This window comes from Cinclus cinclus, chromosome 1, assembly GCF_963662255.1.
Source record: "Cinclus cinclus chromosome 1, bCinCin1.1, whole genome shotgun sequence".
In the NCBI taxonomy this organism is placed as follows: domain Eukaryota; kingdom Metazoa; phylum Chordata; class Aves; order Passeriformes; family Cinclidae; genus Cinclus; species Cinclus cinclus.
In genome coordinates, this window is record NC_085046.1 from 58678297 (window position 1) to 58699101 (window position 20805).

Genomic DNA, 20805 nt, shown 5'->3' on the forward strand with positions numbered 1-20805 from the left:
CACCACGACAAAGTGTTATTGCTCAAACACAGACACGTCTCCAGACCCTTGTTTTTCAGAAGCAGAATACACACAGATTTGGGGGCTTTTTCAGTCCCATATCAAACAAGTACTTGCAACAATCATCCTGCAAGCCAACCAGCACTCTTCCCAATTGGGATTCTTTCACAGTGGACCAGAGCTCCCTTTGCATGCTTCAAGGACTTGTAGTCTGGCAGTGTGAGGCTCTGTACTTGGAGAGTGCCAGAGGCAATTATCACACTGCCCATGTGGAGCCCGAGGCAGGGGTAGCAGTGTCTTTCCTGACTAACACTTTCTACCTGACTGACTTCACCCGTGAGAAGCTTACAGCAAAAAGCCTGATTTACTTAAAGTCACTGATTTTTAATTTGGTTGTTTTCAAGTTCCTTGGCATTCCTGAAAACCAGGACCATACTGCGCTCTCAGTCACCACTTTCACATTTCAAAATTAATCTGGTTTTTATCTCTACAGTATCCATTTAACCAGAGCACAAGCATTTAGTGAAAGCAAATTAGTACCAAGATTTAAGAATATCAGTGTCTAGGAAAAAATGCAGCTATCAATATTTGAGATAATACATAATTACTGCAATGCACTAAGATCTACCTGCAGCATCTAGATCCAAGTTCTACATCTCACTTTCCTCTTGTCTCTTTCAACAGCCATTTTGCACCAAAAGAAACATTCACATAAAGTTCTCTGAATGTATCAGAAGAGGAAGAAGACAGATAGACATGGATGAATCACAAAATGTCTTCCCAACTCCCCCCAGCCACGTTGTTCTCCCTACAGTATCTTTCCCCATTGATGGAAAGCCTTTCCCAGATGCACACTGCCATAATTCCCCCATGCTGGAGTCTCAGTGACAGGGGTTACAGGGCAGAGGTTGCAAGAGGGAGAGTAAGTACCTACATTTCAGGACTTCTAGAGAGCATTCCTCTTCCTCACTCAAAGCCCTCTGAACAGATTTCATGAACTCTGTGCCATGGCCAAGTATATTTTATTTTTTAATTTTTAATGAGCTATTAGGCAACTATAAGAACACACTGCTTCTTCATCACTTTTTGGGGTGGGGAGTGCAATTGATACCATAAATTATTGTTTATGTTTATTTAACACTGCTGTTAAATTACTAGTTTTTTCCAAATAGCAGGTTCTCTACAAGTAACTGTACGTAACATACACATTAAAATTCTTTGAAGCAATCAATATGAAAATATTAAGATTTTACCCAAAATATAACTCCAAACAGCTTATAGAACCTCAGGCAGGAAGTCATCAAATTCTGCTAAAAAATGCCACACCCTTTCAGAAGCAGCAATAAAACATTCTGTATCTGCTTTAAAAACTATGGCACAGGCCCAAAGTCTACTTACTACCTTAAAAAACAGAAATAAGCTTGGGCACATCGTCCTTTCCTTTTAACATTGGCACAAGTGAACTCTATTTTTTTTTTCTTCTTAGAAAGGAAGGTGGGGAGAGGGGGATGAAAACAAGGAAATAAAACCAACCCATCTTACAGGTTATTTATTACATAACTGGCTGTTGGTATTGGTGGCACTCTTTGACAAGCCAGATGAAAACAAGCATATCCAGAAAGGACAGTACTCAACAAGGCCTCTGTGGCCACCAGTTTGGGCTTCACCTCAGGTGAACCTTCCCAACAGCATTTCTGTAATCTGACACAGAGATGTTAGTCCATACTGAAGGGAAGTCTGTTTGGGTTTTATACTATTGTGATGCTCTCTATAGGCCAACAAGAACCAATCACTACATGAATATCACTGGCTCGGGTATTCAACAGTTTAAAATCTTGATGCTAGCACTTCATCCAGGTCCTGACCCAATGGACTTCAAGCCAGGGATCTAATTTGCTGGGGAGTAGGCTCTGCTCAGTTACTACCTCACGATACAGCAATTTAAAGCATCAGATTTTTCACCACATTTGGGTGATATTTGGACAGATCTTCTGCACATAAACGATGTGCACAGAGGTCATATACTCCATGTAACAAACCAATTTGACACTTTCCAAAGCAGCTTTGCTTTTTGAAAAAGGAAACTGAATAAATGCTGCTGACAAGCTTTGAACAACAGGTAAACAACCAGGCTTCAACACCAAATGAAAAGGATAAACACTTCTGGTTAGCTAGATATATTTAACAGATAACACAACCATTTCAACTCAGTTCACTGTAACACTTCAATGGGCACCCAAAAGCCCCCCAGTCCTCACCATGTTAATACTCAGCAGGAACTACAGATAACCAGACTTAACTGGCTTAGTAGGTATTCTGACTGAGGAAAAAACCACAATGCCATGTATTTCACTGCTACCAGTGCGCTGGGAATTTGAAGGGGCAATGGATGTAATGGCTGCAATCACTTCTTCAGTAGATAAACCAGAAACAGGTCCAAAATATCACGACTTAAAAAATACAAATAAACAAATCCATATTTTTACATAGTTCACCTTGTTATTTTTAACGAACATTACACATTTGATTACTTAGAAAAGATGACACTACAGAAAAATAAAATAAAAATTGGTTTTAACAAGGACAAGGGTTTTACATTGTGATATAAAAAATGTAATGGGAGCCTGGAGAGGAAGAAAAAGAACTGAAAGTGGAACAAAACAAAATAAAACTCAAAACCAAACAACCCCCTCCCCCCCAAAAAAAGCTCAACACTACTCACAGGGAAGGTAAAAAAAGCTAAAACAAATTCCAGATGTTTAAGTCTGAAGATTTTAGCTTTTGAAATACACAACTATGTGTGCCTTTCACAATAACAGTCACAAGTGAATGATACTCTTTGTATTACTGCACCCTTCAACAGGCCAGTCTGCAAGTTAAAACAAATAATATAATAAAATGCTAAATTGTAAGTATGCAATTATGGATTAAAAAGCTGCATTACATATCCAATGGTCCATCTTTTAAACTTAAACTGTGCTTAATGTTTTTCAGTTCAGACATACTGAAACCCATCAGCACAGATGGTTTATGATATTTTATCGCCTTTAAGCACCTATTCCTCATTTTTCCAAAGAATGATGCAACATCAATTTTCCACGCATATAGCAGCAAGGAAAGTAATTCCACCTCTTTTTTAGAAGGATATGGCCTCTTGTGAAAGTAGTCTGACAAAAACTGTTTCTGTGACTCATATGAATTGTGATCATACTGATCAGGATCTACTGCTAGGAAGTGGAGATCCTCAATAGAAGGAAGCTTCCTCATCTCCATCCTAATCTTTTGTCGTTTGAAAGGCACTACCCCTGAATTCACTTCGGTGTCTGGAGGCAGAGCTATGCCAGTACTTAAGCTCAGAGGCTGCTGTTCCTTATTCCTTTGGTCTTCTGAAACAACACAGGAATCCGACTGCTTTCTTTTCAGTACCACAGAAAGATGCTTCTCACCATTCACAAACAGCAGTTCTTTCCTCTCAGTGCGCTCAAGATGCATCTTCAGGCTCGAGTTGGTGTCTTTGGGAGCACTTCTACAACGGAGCAAATGTATAGCAATAGCTGTCAGAGTCATATTTCCAGTGTACACACCACAACAGTGGATGCACTTGAAAGCAGGAGACTTTAAAATCGTATGCACAGTTGGCATTATATGATGCCTCTCTTTCAAATGCTTTTCATAGGTTTCTCTACCAGCAAATGTACCTAAGCAAAAAGGACAGGTGAACATTTTTCTGGTGCATCTCCTGTTCACTTGTGCTGTCTGAGGTTTCACTTTGATGTAAACAGGGACAAGAAGTGTTGAATATATTCCAACAAGCACTGCCAAATGTACTTCTCTTTCACCCATGTCTTCATCTGGTAGCACTGTATTGAAATCAAAGTGTGGAAACACAAAGCCACCCTGCGCATCGCCACACAGCTGAACTCCTCTGTTGCTGTAACTTGCATGCAACTGCCTTTTCCCATTGTGTGCTGTTTTGTTGTGCTCCACGAGGCTTTTTAAGTCATAGAAAGTACCTGTGCAAAACAAGCAAGATAAGCCATGCATGAAGATATGCTTCATGAGCTCTTCCTCACAGAGAAAACATTTACAAGCGTAACACCAGATTGCCTTTTCTGTCATCCTCAGAAAGGATGCGCAAGCTGCAAGTTTGTGAGGTTCTGGCGTTTCTACTTTTACTTCATGTTGTTTGTGGGCCACCTCCATGTGCACCTCATAGACATTTGATGGGAAAAGCTCATTACAAACAGGGCAGGTCTTCCACTGCTTGGCCTGTCTGACAGCCTGGCTTGTTTCAGGAGTAGGTGGGGAGGCCTGTAAGGATACATTCTCAGAGGTCAGAACCAGGGGAGGAGAGGGAGCATTGGCTGGCGACTGGGAGAGCTGAGCCACTGACCCCGACTGCATGAGCTGGATGGGCACCTGTGGAGGTGTCACAGTTGCTACTCCACCACCAGGCAAAGTCACTGAGAGAGGGGCCAGCGTGAAAGTAGGTATCCCATTAACCTGCTTGCCAGTGGGAATCAACTGCCTCAGCAGAGAGCCTGCAGTCAAAAATGCTGCACTTTGAGAAACCGGAGGCTGAACTGGCTGATTTACTGGGATAACTGATGAGGCAACAGGTTGATTAAGCTGAAGGAACCCAGGTCCAACAGGCTGTCTGACAGGAACCACCCCAGGGGCAACAGGCTGGTTAAGCTGGAGAAGACCAGACCCAACTGTCTGTGTCACAGGAAGGACCCTGGGATCGATGGGTCTGCTCATGTTCCCAAGTGACTGGCTGACAGACAGAATTGATGGAGTAACTGGCTGATTCACAGGGAGGACTCCTGGTGCAACTGGTTGATTCACAGGCGTGACAGGCTGGGTAGCAGGGAGGGCTCCAGCTGGAACTGCACTGTTTATAGTACCAACAGGTTGATTAACAGGCAAGAGCCCAGGTCTGACAGGCTGATCAAGAGGAAGAACCGCAGGGGTCACAGTATTATTTATGGTCCCGACAGAAGGGTTAAGAGGGAGCCCATGAGAAACAATGATGGGCTGGGAAGGTGACGGCTGAATACCAAGATTGAGCTGAGCCACGGGAGGATTGCTGGGCACAAGAGCGACGTGCGAGGACGTAGGGGCAGGAGCACAGGTAGTTTGTGGGAGGCTGCCAGAGGCACTTGGGACAGTCACTGGTCTGACTGTGTTCTGAACTGCTAGTGTCTGCATCATGCTATGATTTTGATTATTCTGTGCAAATGCAACCTTGATGCAAGCTGGAGCTGTCACAGAACCTGTTGGGACAGCAGCAGGCCCTGCAGATGGAGCAGCTGCTGCTACACCAGGGACAGGCCTTGGAGCAATATACACTTGTTTCACAAATCCAGGTTTCTTAATGTGTTCTGAAATCAGAGATCGAAGTTTGTTCTCCAGGCCTCTGTGTGTTTCAGCTGTCAAGACATGGAACATCAAAGAATCTGGGCTGTTTGCAGGAGCATGACATTTTTTACAGTAGAATTCAACTGAACTTGGTGTATTTTCATTAATTTTTTCACCGAAATATACACTTAGTAAGTTTTTAAAATGGTTCATCAGCACATGTTTCTTCATATTGTAATACAAGGTGTCCGTGAATTGACATTTTAGACACGTGAAGTTTATGGTGTCACTCTTAAATTGTTTCATGCCATCCAAAATGCTGACTGTATAGTTCTGTATTTGTTTATTAGATGAATGAAACATCCAGATGTGTTCTCCCACTACTTTGGGATGAGAAGAAAATGGACATTTTGGGCAAGAAACCACCATCTCTTGGTCCACTTCATCCTCATGGTAACGATGCAAGTGATTCTTGAAAGAAGAAAGCAATTTGGATGAGAACTTGCATAAGGTACAGCAGTACGGCTTTGTTCTGTATCTCTGCAAACAAAAGAAAAACATCCACTTAGAAAATGCCAGTTCCTACTCCACTAGTATCTGTTTAAATCTTCACCACCACCCATCAAAAATGCCTTCACTGGATGGATAACATGTATCTTCTCAGTTTCTTCTGGTTTCAAAAAGAAGATTTAAAGACATACTTAAGGGAGTAACATTTGTGCCTTTTTTGTTTTATTATCATTTACTAAGAAACCTAAACGAGTTTACTTCTCTCCTGGTTAACAAGAAGCAATTCTGAAGCCTTCCTGCTTTTAAATGCAGGAATCACAGAACAAGCCATAAAGAATTTGTATCCTCACTGTACACAGAGGTCAAGCCTTAAGAATTCAGAAAAGCAGCCCTTTTAATAGGACACTTTTAAAGCTTTATTTTATTCAGGGCCAGCTCCTATCTACTGGACAAGAGAAAAGACAGAAGAGGCAGGGATTTTTTTTTTTTCTGTATTTCAACAGTCTATTCTTCACTGAAAACTCTCCAGAAGTACCTTCCCAGCAAAGCTATAAACAATTGTTGTTTTTAAGAACAGTCTTTTGGAGCCAAACTAATAAGAACAGAAAGTAGTAAGGCCCCCTTTTTATGATAAAATAGTGATGTGCTAACTCATACATACAATTTATACTAACTCACACATACTGGGCATCCCATCATAGTCATTTTTTAGGCAATTTCCTCAAAAACACTCAGTATAGAGCATACACATTCTTCTCAGGAAAGTATTTCAACTGCTTAAGAACACATCTATTTTGCATTAAGCACTGGCTGCTCCCTCAGTTGTATGTCACATGACAGCACTGCTTTTAATATCCGTATGAACATTATTTATTCTTTCTGAAAAACTGGTTGCCCCATCAGCCATTTTTTTCTGATCAACCTCCAAAGAAGCTATCCCTAGCTCCTGCCAAAATCCACAGCAACATCCATGCAACTAATCTGCACTCTCAAAAAGCTAGTGGAATCTGTCTGTTCCCTCAGACAAGTTTTCACCTGATTTCTGCCCTCTTCAAACAGAATCCAAAAGGAACAAGCTGTTTAGCCACTACAGCATCCAGCTCAGTTAGATCACCCACATCCATCTCACTGACACACCATGAAGAACAGTAACACATGCGCAGGTATTTTTTTCCCCACATCATACAGCCATGCAGGTTACCATCAGCTATTTACAACAGACAGCCCAGACTGCCACCTACTAACACTACCAGGAGAGTCTCCTGATGATGACCAAAACCTAAGCTCCAAATTCAAAAGACTCTGTCAGACAATGCCACTGGCTGGTAAAGGCTGCTGAAGAAGCACACTGCTAAGATATCACTGAATTATCTTCTATCTATACTCTTTAGGTGTCTAATCTCAGCTGCTAGTAAACAGGAACAAAGCAAATTAGCAGATGCATCTATACTCAAATATCCTGCCTGGAGAAAGGCCACTGACATTAATGAACTGATGAAGCACACAGAACATTACTACAAGATATGCCTCACTACTTCTGAAGGAGTAAAATGACAAAAAATATTCCAAGCAATTCTCTTTCAGCAGAACAGAAGTATGTGGAAGTATGCTGTTTTGATATTCTCTGTATGAAACAGAGCTCTTCCATACAAACACTTTAAAAACCATTCTACCAGCATGTTCTCCTTGCATACTCATATGCTTTTTCTGTTCACAGGTGCTACCACAGTCTACCAATGGCATGCCAGTTTTACAGAAAATTTGACAAAATAACAATTACAAGCAGCTTAGAAAAAACCAAGCATATCTTGGAGATTGACCAACACAACCTTCAACTGTAAAAATGGAATCCAAAAGAAGGCTTATTAGAAAATTGTGGTTAGTCCTCAGTTAGTCCTTCTTCAGAGAACCTACCCCAGAACATAGCAACACTTTCTGTTGTCAAGTCTCACATTCCCCACAACCTAGAATTACGCACAAAGACAGGACAGCCTCCAAAAAACGAAGCTCTTCCAGAATTGTTACTGTCTCCCTAAAAATAGTACAAACAGCAGAAACCACCAACTTCACTTAAATAGATCTCTTCTCCAGCCTACTGAGTTTACAGGAGGAAACAACTTTCCACTTATGGCAACAACTTTGGAATGGAACATCCTGAAGGACCAACTTCCTTTTCTCCCAAATCTAGGCAGCATAATGATATACATTAATAAACCAAAACTGTTTCAAGAAAATGGATAGGAACATGGTTAGCATCCAACAGACACAGTTTGGCAAATCTGTTCCACAGCAACATGTTACCAACTCCACACTGAATTTCACTGACAAGTCCTCAGTAAGGACACAGTGAGGGGCCCCAAGACTCTTCAGCAAGACTGACAAGTCTACCTTTTTTTTTCTGGACATACTCCCCTGCTCTATACACAGCATCTTAGAAACTTGCTACTGTATACAATTCTAGAATTGTTCACTTCAACCTTGCCTTTCTTGTAGAGACGAGCTATACAGAACTAGAAGCTGTTTCACATACACAAATCTAACTGGAAAGAGTTTTCCGCTGCCACCCCATACCAAGCCACTAATAATAATTGCATCTTAATCTACTTGCATCTATGCAATCATATTTTCACCCTTCCAATGAAACAGGAGCCATGCTGTACACAAGACCATACTAAGACTACATATTAGGTTAGATTAGGCTAAAAAAGCAGAGCAGTAGCGTGACATCTTAAACACCAGTGTTCAGGGTTGTATCCTTAAAGACTGCAAATGGTAACTGAAGCCGTCATAACCAACTGCATTACAGGGAAAAACAAACAGGAAATGTAATATTCCCTGACTAATAGCACTTAGAACAAATATTCAAGCTATTTTTTCATTAAAAAGCTGCATTTCAATTTCTGAAAATTGTGAAATTCAGCAACTCCACACAACACATTTACCCAGAATGAGTCACAAACATACATACCTTCCTTTTGCCCACAGGCTCCCAAGGAGAGACATCACTCCATGAAGTGTTACAAAAGTAGTTTTCACCTGCATCAAAACTTTTGAGATTCTAAAAGTAAAATAAAAACAAGAAATGAAAACAAGGCTTTTGCATTCTATTCTGAATATAAAAAAATTCTCAATAGGAAATAAGGAAAAATTAAAAAAAAAAAACACAAAAGAGAAGATTACTTAAAAGTACCAAAACTCCATTCAATGAAATTACTTCTTTCACCATCCCTGATTTATTTTACCTCCAATATTTGTTCATATGACGGCCTGGTAATAGGAGTAGGAATTCTGAACATTTCACAGTTACTGAAAATAATATAGGCAGTGAAAATATTTATACTTGAATTCCACTGCTTCCAGCCAAGTCCACAGTGAACACACTCAAAGCATTTTCCTCCTCTCCTCCTTCACTGGTAATACTTGATTGCTTAATTCCATGCATTAACTTACCACTACGATTTATTTTGCAACAGGTCATAGTATTAAATCTGCATAGCACTGTTATACTTTTAACTTAGAAAAACAAAAGACATTCACAGAAGCTGATTTTCCTGAAGCTGTAAAAGAAACATTATTACTGTGTCTGCAACAACTGTGTCAGGGAAAGCAACTGTCCTTACAGCCGCCTTCAAATTAATCCCACCAGAGCAGTTCACATCCCTCAAGCCAAAGCCAGCTACTAACCTAAAAACTCTAAATTCATTTCCAGATTTGAGACCCACACAAATTTAAACACAAACTTAATGGGAGAAAAAAAAAAACCAAACTAGATTCCTGTTTATTGGGCATTTCTGAAGACCCTGAACCAGATTCAACAGCATACCAGAATGCCTTGGATGAAATCCAGGCTTTAACCATAGAAAACTTGCATCTCTTCTCCCCTCACATTCTTCCCTTTCACAAATCCCTCATGACTCAAAACTACAGATACTTAGAGAAGGCATGATTATGATTTCCGTCTCTGCACCAAACCCCACTGCAACAGCAGAAGCAGATAATAAATAACATTTAAGATCAGATGACCTTAGAAAAGGATTGGAATCCCTAACTCTAATAATTTGTGTTATGTGAAATTTAGCAGCAACACAGAATCTAGTCAGCAACAAGGAGAAACAAGGCTTCAACAAACAAACAAATACAGAATCCTACTTAACTAGGCTCTTGTCCATTTGCACCATGCAAATATGTGCATTCCAGTGTGTTCAGCAGATTACAGTAAACCAGAACATCATGCCAATGATAATTTGATTTTAACTTCATTACTCAAGAATTTAGAAAAACATAGCAGCTGAGTTTGCAATAAGGTGTCTACCTTTTCAACCATCAAGTATGCTCAAAGAGAATACAGAAAAGCCCAGGACAACAATAAACAAATCCACTGCCATCTAATCAACACCTAGACACTGAATGAGTCATGTATTTGCCCTTCAATCAAACCTAAAAACACCACCACCAACAACAGGAACCTTAGAAAGAAGTCTTGCACAGAACAAGAGGAATCCCAGAACTTTAGAGAGCTATTTATGATAGAGAAAATAGAGAGACTTGAGATTCACTGAAGTTTTTTCAGCCTAACATGCTGAAGAGTGAATTACACGCTGTTAAAAAAAGTTTAATAGCTTATCTGAAGCATGTTCTGTTTTTGGTTTGAGAGACAGGCTCCTACACTTAAACACCAGATTCCTGGATTCCCAAAAGCCAAACACACATAATAGGTTGAGATAATTCTGCTGAAATGGCTATTTCCTGCTGAGGAATAACTACTAATAAAAATACCCATTCTTATCAATAAAATTAGTCAGTGATGCAAATGGCTGTTGTGAACACTTGCTCTGAACAGAGATCCACCAATTAGTTGCACTCTTCCCACATTTCTCACTTCTAGGAGAGGACAAAAACTTGAGAATGGAAAGACAAAAAGAAAGGAATAAAGCCCTCTGAGAAGCCTTAATAATCCTGATGCATAATAGGTATTTTTAACTTAAAGAGAAAAACATTTTTAAACTAAAACATTTTTAAACTAAGAGCTGTTCTCTCCTCGGTAAAACTATCACGGTTTTCCTTAACAAAAACATAAAAAGCTGAAAGTTCAAATGAAGACACAGAATCTTAGAATAGAATCACGGGACCATTTGGGTTGGAAAGCACCCTACAGATCACCTGGTTCCAGCCCCCTGTCACTGTCAGGGATGCCACTCACTAAACCAGGCTGCCCAGGACCCCATCCAACCTGGCCCTAAACGCTGCCAGGGATGGGGCATCCACAGCTCCTCTGGGCAACTGAGACACTGCCTCAGCAGCCTCTGAATAAAGAATTTCTTCCTAACATCTAATCTAAACCTATGCTCTTTCAGTTTAAAACACTGCCTCCCCTTGTCCTGTCCCTATCTGTTTGTATAAAAAGTCCCTCTCCCTCCTTTTATAAGGCCTCTTCAGGTACTGCAGGGCTGCAATGGCAGTCTCACTAAGGCCTTCTCTTCTCCAGGCTGAAAACCACAGCTCTGTCAGCACATCTTAGGCTTCAGAGCAGAGGTGCTCCAGCCGTCTGATAACCTTCATGGCCCTAAAGATCACAGTATGTTAGAGAAGCTGAAACAGTTTATTAAAGGAAAAACCTCTGACCTTACAGTGTACTTAAACACTCTACTTGGAGAATCAAACTAGTACTCCAGCCAAAATGCTCATGTTTTCTTCCTAGCAGAGATCAATTAGCCTAGAAACTAATCTATCTGGTCTCCAAGCTACAGAGATGCACTAGTCATATACGATATTCCTTCATCTTCCCACAAACTATTGTCCATTATCATGCCTTATTACACCAGTGCAAGACCAATTTTTAGACCAGATGCAGGCCATGTTTGTAGCATATAATATTTAGATCCATTTCTTACATTGTCCAGCCCCTTCACAAAGAGTCCAGAAATCAGTCTCAATATTGGAGAAAACAAGCAAACTTTAGGTACTTCTCACTAGATGATCTTCAAGGTCCTTTCAAACCCAGGCCCTTCTATGATTCTAAGTTTTAATAAAACCTCACACATGCCATGCTACCAAAACGAAGTATCATCATCATATGAACCAAGTACAAATCAAGCTGTAGAAACCATTCTCCCTACTGTTAAGTTGTACCAAAGTCCCAGACTACCTGGAAAAAACAAACTGAAGTTATGAACTTGGTTGAGGGAGAATAATTTGCAAAAAAAAAAACCAAAAAAAAAAAAAAAAAAAAAAAAAAAAAAAAAAAAAAAAAAAAAAAAAAAACCAAAAAAAAAAAAAAACCCAAAAAAAAAAAAACAAAGCAAACAAACAAACAAACAAAAAAACCCCAACCAACAAACAAACAAACAAACAACCTAATACAGTATTTTTTGGCCCAAATATCACAGAGGTTTTTCCACAGTGGAAATGTTTGCCACCACCAGCAGCTAATAAAAATAAAGCAAAACTGACTAAGCGCACATTATACATGCCCCCAAAAACCCAACCAAATACAAAACAACTTATTACCTATTTACCATTTAAGTCCATGCAACAATCAAAGAGACTGCAAGCAATTCAAAGTAAAAACCTGCTGCCATCAATACATTCTGACTTCAAATGGTCAAGACAGACTGAGTTAGAAGCGTAATTACAGAACAATATTAACAAAATAAAAACAGCAACTAAATGGAAATTACTAGACATTATAATTTTCCTTGAGCTATTACAACATTTGGATATATACAACACTGTTCAACTGCAATAACAAAGAATGTTCCAAAATCAGTTAAGCATGTAGCCTTGAACAATTTGTTTTTCCAATTACTTACAGAGTTTCAGAAAGAAACCACCACAAAAGACACAACAGCACCCTTATAGTGTTAAACCTACTTTAGTACTGCCACAGAGAAGTAATCAACCTCTTGACTATGGTCAATGTCAAGGTGTGAATATATACTCAACAGCCAAAAGAGCCTGTGCACCAGCTCACTGAATACAGCGCTGTTAAGAAATGCAGTTACATTGTTGTGTACTGCAGTTACCTTTTCTGGTATTAGGCTTGCCAATCTGATGGTGTGCATTCTTCCTGACTGATGCACAGAATTTTCTTCTGGAAGTGGCAACAGTGGTACTAGGGTTTACCTTAGTCGCCCCAGCACACCTGCAAATACTCTAAGATGCAGAACCAAACAAAACTGAGTAAGACCATTTTGGCACTTTTACCTGGCACGAAGTTTAAAGGTTTATCCATTTTCAGAATGCTGATGATTTGTATGTCCCTTCAGAGGTTTGCCCTTGATATGTGATGGGATGTATCTAAGGAGACTCAAGTCCTCATCTGCTTGAGATTTTAAAATAACTGAAAAAAGTTGCTGCACAGCACACAAATAACAATTCATTACTCTGTGGTATCCTTTCCTGAAGCTGTACAAAAGAAACATTACCAACAGAATACCGGGCACCATCTATGACACATCTTGTTCTTAAGAAATACTCTCTCTTGCAGTGTTACATAGTAAAACACTAAATTCCTTCCCTCACTGTGAGCAGTCAGTAATGAGCAACCTGACGTAAGGAACCCCCCAAAAAGATCTATGACAGAGGAGAATCATATATACACCAGAAAGTGAAATATTTGTCAGGAGTTTACACTTCAGATAGTTTTACATTCTTTCAAATGCTTTACCTTCAACAATTCCCTGCAGCTGTCATGCCCAAGATCCACAAGAATGTCCTTCACCTTTTTTCGAGCCTTCCTTATATTTTCAAGGTTTTGAACAGGAATTTGAAACATTTTGCACTTTTCCTGGAGGAATAAAACACAACCACAAAAAAAAATAGAGAAAAAATTAAAATAAAAAAACAGAAGAGGAAAAATAAAAAATAATGAAAAAAGGAACTAAATACTTGAACACAAGCACTTGTATTTAACAGTGCTAATATAAGAACTAAAATCTGAAAAGTCACAGAATAGAAATATTTAGGTTAGAAAAGATCTCCAAGATCATCGAGTCCAAACATGAATCTAACACAGTCAGTGCACCATCAACCACGCAGTCTCATCACTACACCTCCATGTCTTTTAAATACCTCCAGGAATGGGGACTGAACTACTTCCCTTGTGAGCCCATTCTCACGATTGGTAACCCTTTTTCTGAAGAAGATTTTCCTAATATCCCATTTAAACCTCCCTTGGTGCAAATTGCTCTTGTCCTGTCACTTGTTACTTGGGGGAACAGACCAACCCTCACCTGACTGCACCTCCTTTAAGGCAGTTGTAAGGAGTGATGTGGTCTCCCCTGAGGCTCCTTTCCTCCAGACTAAACACCCCCAGCTCCCTCAGCCACTCCTCACTGGACTTGTGCTCCAGACCTTTCCCCAGCTTCACTGCCCTTCTCTGAACTCACTCCAGCTCCTCAAACGTCCTTCCTCTGTTGAGGAGCACAAAACTGGATACGGCACTCGACGTGAGGCCTCACCAGGGCTGATCACTGCCCCAGTCCTGCCAGACACACTATGGCTGACATAGGGCAGGATGCCATTTCTTAAAAATATGAAAGCCCAAAATCCTTAAGCCAAAGAAGTAGGCTCACTTTTGTAGACTTGTAAGGTATCCCCATGGGCTCAGCTTCAGAATTATGTCAGTCTTTGTCAACTCCTTCCTAGAGTACAGCAAGAAGCAATTTAGACTGAGCTTTAAGAAACTGCAATGAATACAGATTACAAACCCTAACCCTGTGCAGAAAGAAGTCACTAGAAGCTTTTCCAGTATTTGATGCTTAAATAGCTGACAGAGGATCCAGGAGCATTTACAACATTTTAAATCCTTACTGCTAAACAATTCATCCATCCCGGACATGCTTAAAGAGGAAAAAAAAAAAAAAAAAAAACCAAAATTCCCAAACAGTACTTCAACACAGTCTCAAATGTCTTGAAAAGCTGTACTTTACAAAAAAAAATCAAGCTCCCTGCCAACATGAAACCTCTACTTAGAATAAGACTTTCATGCAAACAATTGTAAAATCCTCTTGCACATAAGACACCAGCTGCAAGCTAAGCTTCAAAGAAAAACGAAACACCTAACAACTTTATTTTATGTACAAAACATACAATTAAAGGGTTTATAATTAAAATTCAAATAACTCACATACTATTCTTCGCTTCTTTTCCCCTGAAAGGAAAGGTGCGCAGAGAGAAATGGAGAGGGAACCCCATTTGACAGATGCTAGTCTTGTTTTCTAATGCTTTTTATCACCAAGAAGTCCAGAAGACATTCTGATACCATTGGGGTGGATGTAGAACAGGAACCTATACAGAATGGAATAAATCACAGTAACTTGTCTGGCATTCTCTCAAAATGCAATGAGCAAAAATTTGACATAAAATGCTCTTTTCAAAGTGAAATCCACCAGGAATTTGCACTGTCTCTAGTTAAAGCTTTAAGATCAGTCCTATTATGATGGCAGGTTACACACATCAACCCCACGGTCCACTGCAGGTAACAACAGAGCTGACTGGACACCACCATGCCCAGATCAGCCAGAAGGAGATGTGTTTCAATACATGCTCCACTGGAAACAGTTCCCCCATCTCAGTCTTCCAACTGATGCTACTGAAGAAGGTGGAGCAGGCATTTGAGGCGTGTCTAGCTCACAAATAAGAAACCGTCCACAAGGGGTGTAGTATGCAACATTAATGCACCTCAACAGTATTCTTAACCAGTAATCATCCTGAAATTATTAATGAAGAAAGAAGAATGAAATAAAATTATTAATCATCCTGAAATTATTAGTCCAGGAGAAAGAAAAACACCAAAACCCCCACAGTAACAGAAAGAACTTGAATATAAATTATTTTCCTATTTTCAAGCATTTGGTCTTCAATCCAAAGGTCATCATGTGCAACCACTTGCAATGCTATTCAACAGGTATTTAAACAACCTTCCTGGGAGTAAGGATCTTAAAGGATCTCAACCAGAATCACAGAACAGTTTAGGCTGGAATGGACCTTAAACATCATCTAGTTCCAGACCTCCTCCCATGGGCAGAAACTCCTCCCACTAGACCAGGTCGCTCAAAGCCCCATTCAACTTAGCCTTGAACATTTCTAGGGATGAGGCATCCACATCTTCTCTGGAAAACCTCTGCCAGTCCCTCACCTCTCTCACAGTTAAGAATTTCTTCCTAATATCTAAATCGACCCTCTTGGAGTCTCTCTATCCATTAGACCAGCACTGCCCCACCATAAAGATCACAAAAGATCAACCTTCTAAGCTTATTCCCTGAAGCCCTCCGTTTCATTCCTTGATTGCTATACAGTTTATTATCCACATTTTCATACTAACAATTCATTTTTCTTGTATTTTGGACATTCTTCAAGCTTTTTTGTACTTCGGTTCCATGCATTTGTTGGTCCACATTCCATTCTTAACCAGCAAATTTAACATCAAAGAACTATAAGAAGACTGAACTAGGGTTACCGAGAGTCTTGACCATTTTACCATGCTGCCTATTTAAGACAGAAATTTATACTGCGCTGCTTTTAATTGTTGTTCCTAAAAAACCTGATAATCCACTGAGTTTTCAGATGCACTGCTATTTCATACACAGAACCAAGAGAGGTTTTTAGCAAAAAAAGAGAATCATTTTAGCAACTGATTTCCCAAATTCAGTTCTACGAAGGCCATTCAACTCTTGCTCAGGCATTTCAGCCACCAAGCTATTCCTGCATTTGTTGCTGTTCAGACAACATCACCATAATGATATACACTGAGGAGCTTTATTCAACACTACAGGTTCCTTTCTTCTTGTTATTCTAAGGACCAACTAACTACATTTGGCTTTTCAAAGATCATAAATGCAACTCTTCCCTTCCAGCAGTACTGCAGTATTTTAAGACTATTTTAGCCTAAAAGACAAAGCAACAGTCTGCAAAGTACCTTAGTAGACAAAGAGCAGTTTACAAAGTAATTTAACTATTACTATAATTTTTCTACATTAAAAAAAAAAACACACACTAACACTGCACCTCTTCCAAGTGAGAAGTCATCACAAAATGCCAAGTTCCTATTTCTTAGAACCATTCTCATTCACCTTGGAAGGAACCTCGAGAGGTCATGCAGTCCAGCTTCCTATAAGCAGGCTCACTCTGTTTTGGCCAATCAGGTCTGGCAGCCTCTCTGGGCAACCTCCTCCAGCTACAGACTGTGTTCACACTGAGAGCTTTTTTCCTTACCTGGAATCCACAACACTTTTGTTTGTGTTCCCACAGGAAGTAGGCATTTGCAAGCAAATTAAAATGGAGTTGGTATGGAGCTGGCACAAGGAAGATGCACATATGCGCCTTCAATGGGCATGCAAATACTTTCAGCAAAATGCAGTGAACTAGATAATCAGGGATTTCTGGAGTTTTCAGGACAAGAGGTATGTTAGAAGATCCACAGAGAAAATGGTTGTAATGTAACCCTTTCAGGCACCAGATAATCTGTACAGAAGCAAGATCTCCAGATGTGTTCTTAAGTGGTTGGCCTTCATTGTCTGTTGCTCAAAGAACTGTTTTGAGCAGGGAAATGATGAAAGACTTATAGAACTTTGTCCTTTCATAGTAACCACCTTGGAAATTGAATCATTCTTAGGTTTTGTAATTTTATCTAGTAACAGTCATTAGTAACTCAGAAAGAGATTTTTATAAAGCCTATAGTTTTTTTGAAAGGTTTGCACCTTTTATAGGACCTTTATAAAAGTTCATAGGTTTGGAACATTTGGGCTGGAGTATTTCAAAAGGTTTGTTTACCAGCTTGTATTTCATCAATTTTCAGAACCGACAAACACCAGTAAAGAATTATTTTCATTATAGCAAACTCATTAGAAGTTGACAACTCAGTATTAGTTCAAAAAACAACAAAAACTGCTTCATTCCTGAAAGTAGAATGGAAGCATGTGATCTACTTCTAAGAATGCAGGGAACAAAAATACTGGATGGCAGAGAGCAGCCAGGAAGACAGGCCCACTAAAAAACTGCCTAGAAGAATGAGTTTGTTTTGGCCATGCCAAATTTTACCCTCATCAATTTTGTTTTGTTTCTGATAAGCTTACAAGCCCTCTGAGAAGTCACACCTGGGTATGTGCTCAACCACACTTTACATGGTCAGTTCAATTTCCTGAACTCTTACCTCTGCCTCCTTGAAAGAGACCTAACCAGATTTACAAGTATGTGACCATCAACAGAATTTACAAGATAAGCACCATCATCACTTATCTATCCTATGGAGGGAAACAGAAGAAAGCTTTCTAAACAAAAAGTTGATTGATTAAAATGGGTACTATTCTTGTTCACTGTTGAATCTGTTGCAATATAAAATAAATTCTAATAAAATTTACAAAGAGAAGTTCTGACCAACAAAGTAGTTCCTCTTTATCCTCTTATATTCAAATTTCTATCCAAGGGCAACTGAATAGAAATCTCAGGTAAGAAAAAAAATTATATATCAGAAACCTCTGGGCATTTCAAATCATAGAATTCAATCTTAGAGTCACAACAATTCTGCTCTTTTCATGGCTACAAATCACAAACCTGTTAAAAAGGTAATCTTCCCCAACACCAAGACAACCGTCAATCAACAGCTGCTAACACAGTGAAGAGCAGTAAGGTATGCGATGATACAGATGAAGATGCAGCACAAAAATCTGCACCTTACCTAACAAATCAAAGCAAATTTAGATCACTAACTTCAGCTACTGTGGTTTAAGTAACTGTTGTGATGGTTCATTAACACACAACCAAGCCCCTGCCATCTAAGACTTATGAGAAGAGACAAAGTGAACACTACCATGAAGGGACACCATCATTTAAACACATGGAGCCTTCCTAAAGCACGAACTCACACAGTGCTTTGACTCCCTTGGGAGTCCCTTCCTAGCACTGGCCAGAACTTGAACCCAGCAAGATCCATGTTCATCCTAGGTGATGTAAGCATCTGCATGGAGCCCACTTAAATCCTGCAGGATGTGTCAGCCCCATGTGTATGTGAGCAGAACAGTCACACCCCGGGTACAGCTATTCCAGGAAGAAGTACCACTGCATTTGTGCTGCATTCATCAGCTTGGTGTAACCCCAAGACTTTACATTTTGCAAATGTGCACGACAGTCCACAGCACAGATAATCCAAAACCTTAAGTCAGAAAGGGGACAGAACTGGAAAAAAAAATCCCAGGGCTCCACAGTAGGTTTCAGAGGAAGGAGTAAGTGTTCCAACACAAACCACCACAAAGTTTATTAAAAGGAGTACTGGGATTTTTTAGAATATAGATTCAATATCCCAAGAGTCTTTCTAAGTGTTTAATTATATCTCTTTACAACTGTTTTTTTTGCAAGCAGAGATTTTTGTTGACAGAAAACTGTTGAGGGCAACAAGCAATTCCTCCACAGTAATTTACCCGTCAGAACTTTATCAGCTCAAAGTGAGTTGTTCATAACTTTGACAGTACAGGACTCTGAACCCCTGCAGCAGGAGTCAGACACGTGCCTTTCATTCCGTTCACAAACCAGGACAACTGGAACTCCCCATTACCTGCTCTCGACCACAAAGCAAGTGCACTCAAATGGTTTTCACGGCTTGCATTGTGTGGGTTGTGTTTGTTTATATTATTCATAAACCTTTTTTTCTAAAGGTGTGCACTGCTGAGGCACCGCAAGGACACTCAACGTAATTTTTCATTCCATTAACTGAGTCCATTAACCGGTGATGAAGTGCTGGTTCTGTACGTGTGCCATTCCTGCTCATGCTACAGTTTGCCACAAACTCCTTCAAATAAAAACAATTCATTAATAGTAATTAAGATCTTTCACCCACAGACCTCAAAGCAAGCTACTAAGCCGGTTGCTTACACTCCCCATCGCCGAAGTGCCATCTGGAATTAAAGAACCAACACGCAAGGAGCGCAGTGATAACGAGCTGCTCACGGCGAGGCAGGCGGGAAGCGTTCCCGTGTAAAACACCGCGGCCGGAGGGGCCACGCCGGACCCGTCCCGTCCCTCCCGCCCGCTCGGGGAAGCCGCTCCGAACTCGAAGCACCCGCCGAGCCGAAAGCGTGCAGCCACCAGGGCGTCTACCACCCTCCGCCCCGCCCCGCCCCGCCGCACGTACCCGGCCGGGCTGCAGGGGGAGCCCCCGCCGCTGCTGCTGCTCCTCCCGCTCTCGCTCCCGCTGCTCCTCCTCCTCCTCCTGCGGCCGCCGCCGCCCGCCTCGGTCCCGCACCGCCGCCACCCGCGGCACCGGCTCTGCCTCCGGCGCTACCCCCGGCGCTGCCCCCGGTGCCGCCGCTCCCGCGGCCCCGCCCCGCGGCCCCGCCTCCCGGCCGGGCGCCGCAGCCGCGCTCAGTGCGCGCCCCGGGGGAACGACGGCATGGCCGGGGCCTCGCGCGCGCCTCTCAGCACCCGCCGCCCGCGCCGCCGCCCGCACCGCATCAACCGCCAGAAAGAGAAAATGGCGCTCGATCTGGCAGAGGAAGTGACGTCGAGGCTCATTTGCATGGCAGGGGACCAGCCAATGGGGAGAGACTCAGTCAGCGCTCCCATTGGCTCCTGGGATGGGATGGGCGGGTCTGGGGCGGGGCCTGGTATGGGGGCGGGGCTCAACTTTGGGCTCACCTGTGCCACTTCACACCTCTAAGGGGCAGCACTAAACGCTCTCGCGAGAGCTGTGACGTCACACCAGGGAGGAGCCTGATTACACTCTGCCCATCACGTGAGGTTGCCACGTGACCACCCAGCACTGGGCCGCATGGGATGATGGGTGGAGCCTCATTTGCATTTGCTGCACACTGGAGGCCCTGCCCACCCCTGCTGGCCAATGGGGCAAGGCAAGGCCTGGCGGGAAGTCTCCCCATTGGCGGTGCTCCTGTGGGCGGGGCTCACACCTTGGCGTCATGGCGGGCCTGGGCCAGGGCAGCTGGG

The 20805-nt window shown here is 41.4% G+C and overlaps 1 protein-coding gene across 6 annotated transcripts; it reads right to left on the reverse strand.

The window, feature by feature from the left end:
* Nucleotides 1-1904: 1904 nt before the first annotated feature.
* On the reverse strand, nucleotides 1905-20258 carry ADNP2 (ADNP homeobox 2). 6 transcript variants are annotated; one of them, XM_062509849.1, is made up of 6 exons: nucleotides 19997-20258; nucleotides 14999-15159; nucleotides 13538-13657; nucleotides 8840-8929; nucleotides 4808-5901; nucleotides 1905-4777 (listed from the first exon to the last, which is right to left on the reverse strand). In XM_062509849.1, exons 3-6 carry the CDS (start codon nucleotides 13643-13645, stop codon nucleotides 2941-2943), a joined length of 3129 nt encoding a protein of 1042 aa, XP_062365833.1. In that variant the 5' UTR covers nucleotides 13646-13657; nucleotides 14999-15159; nucleotides 19997-20258; the 3' UTR covers nucleotides 1905-2940. The 6 variants fall into 6 exon arrangements, with proteins under 6 accessions (XP_062365833.1, XP_062364995.1, XP_062363381.1 ...); XM_062509011.1 differs by having other exon boundaries at nucleotides 1905-5901; nucleotides 15003-15159; XM_062507397.1 differs by having other exon boundaries at nucleotides 1905-5901.
* Between the last annotated feature and the right edge of the window lie 547 nt (nucleotides 20259-20805).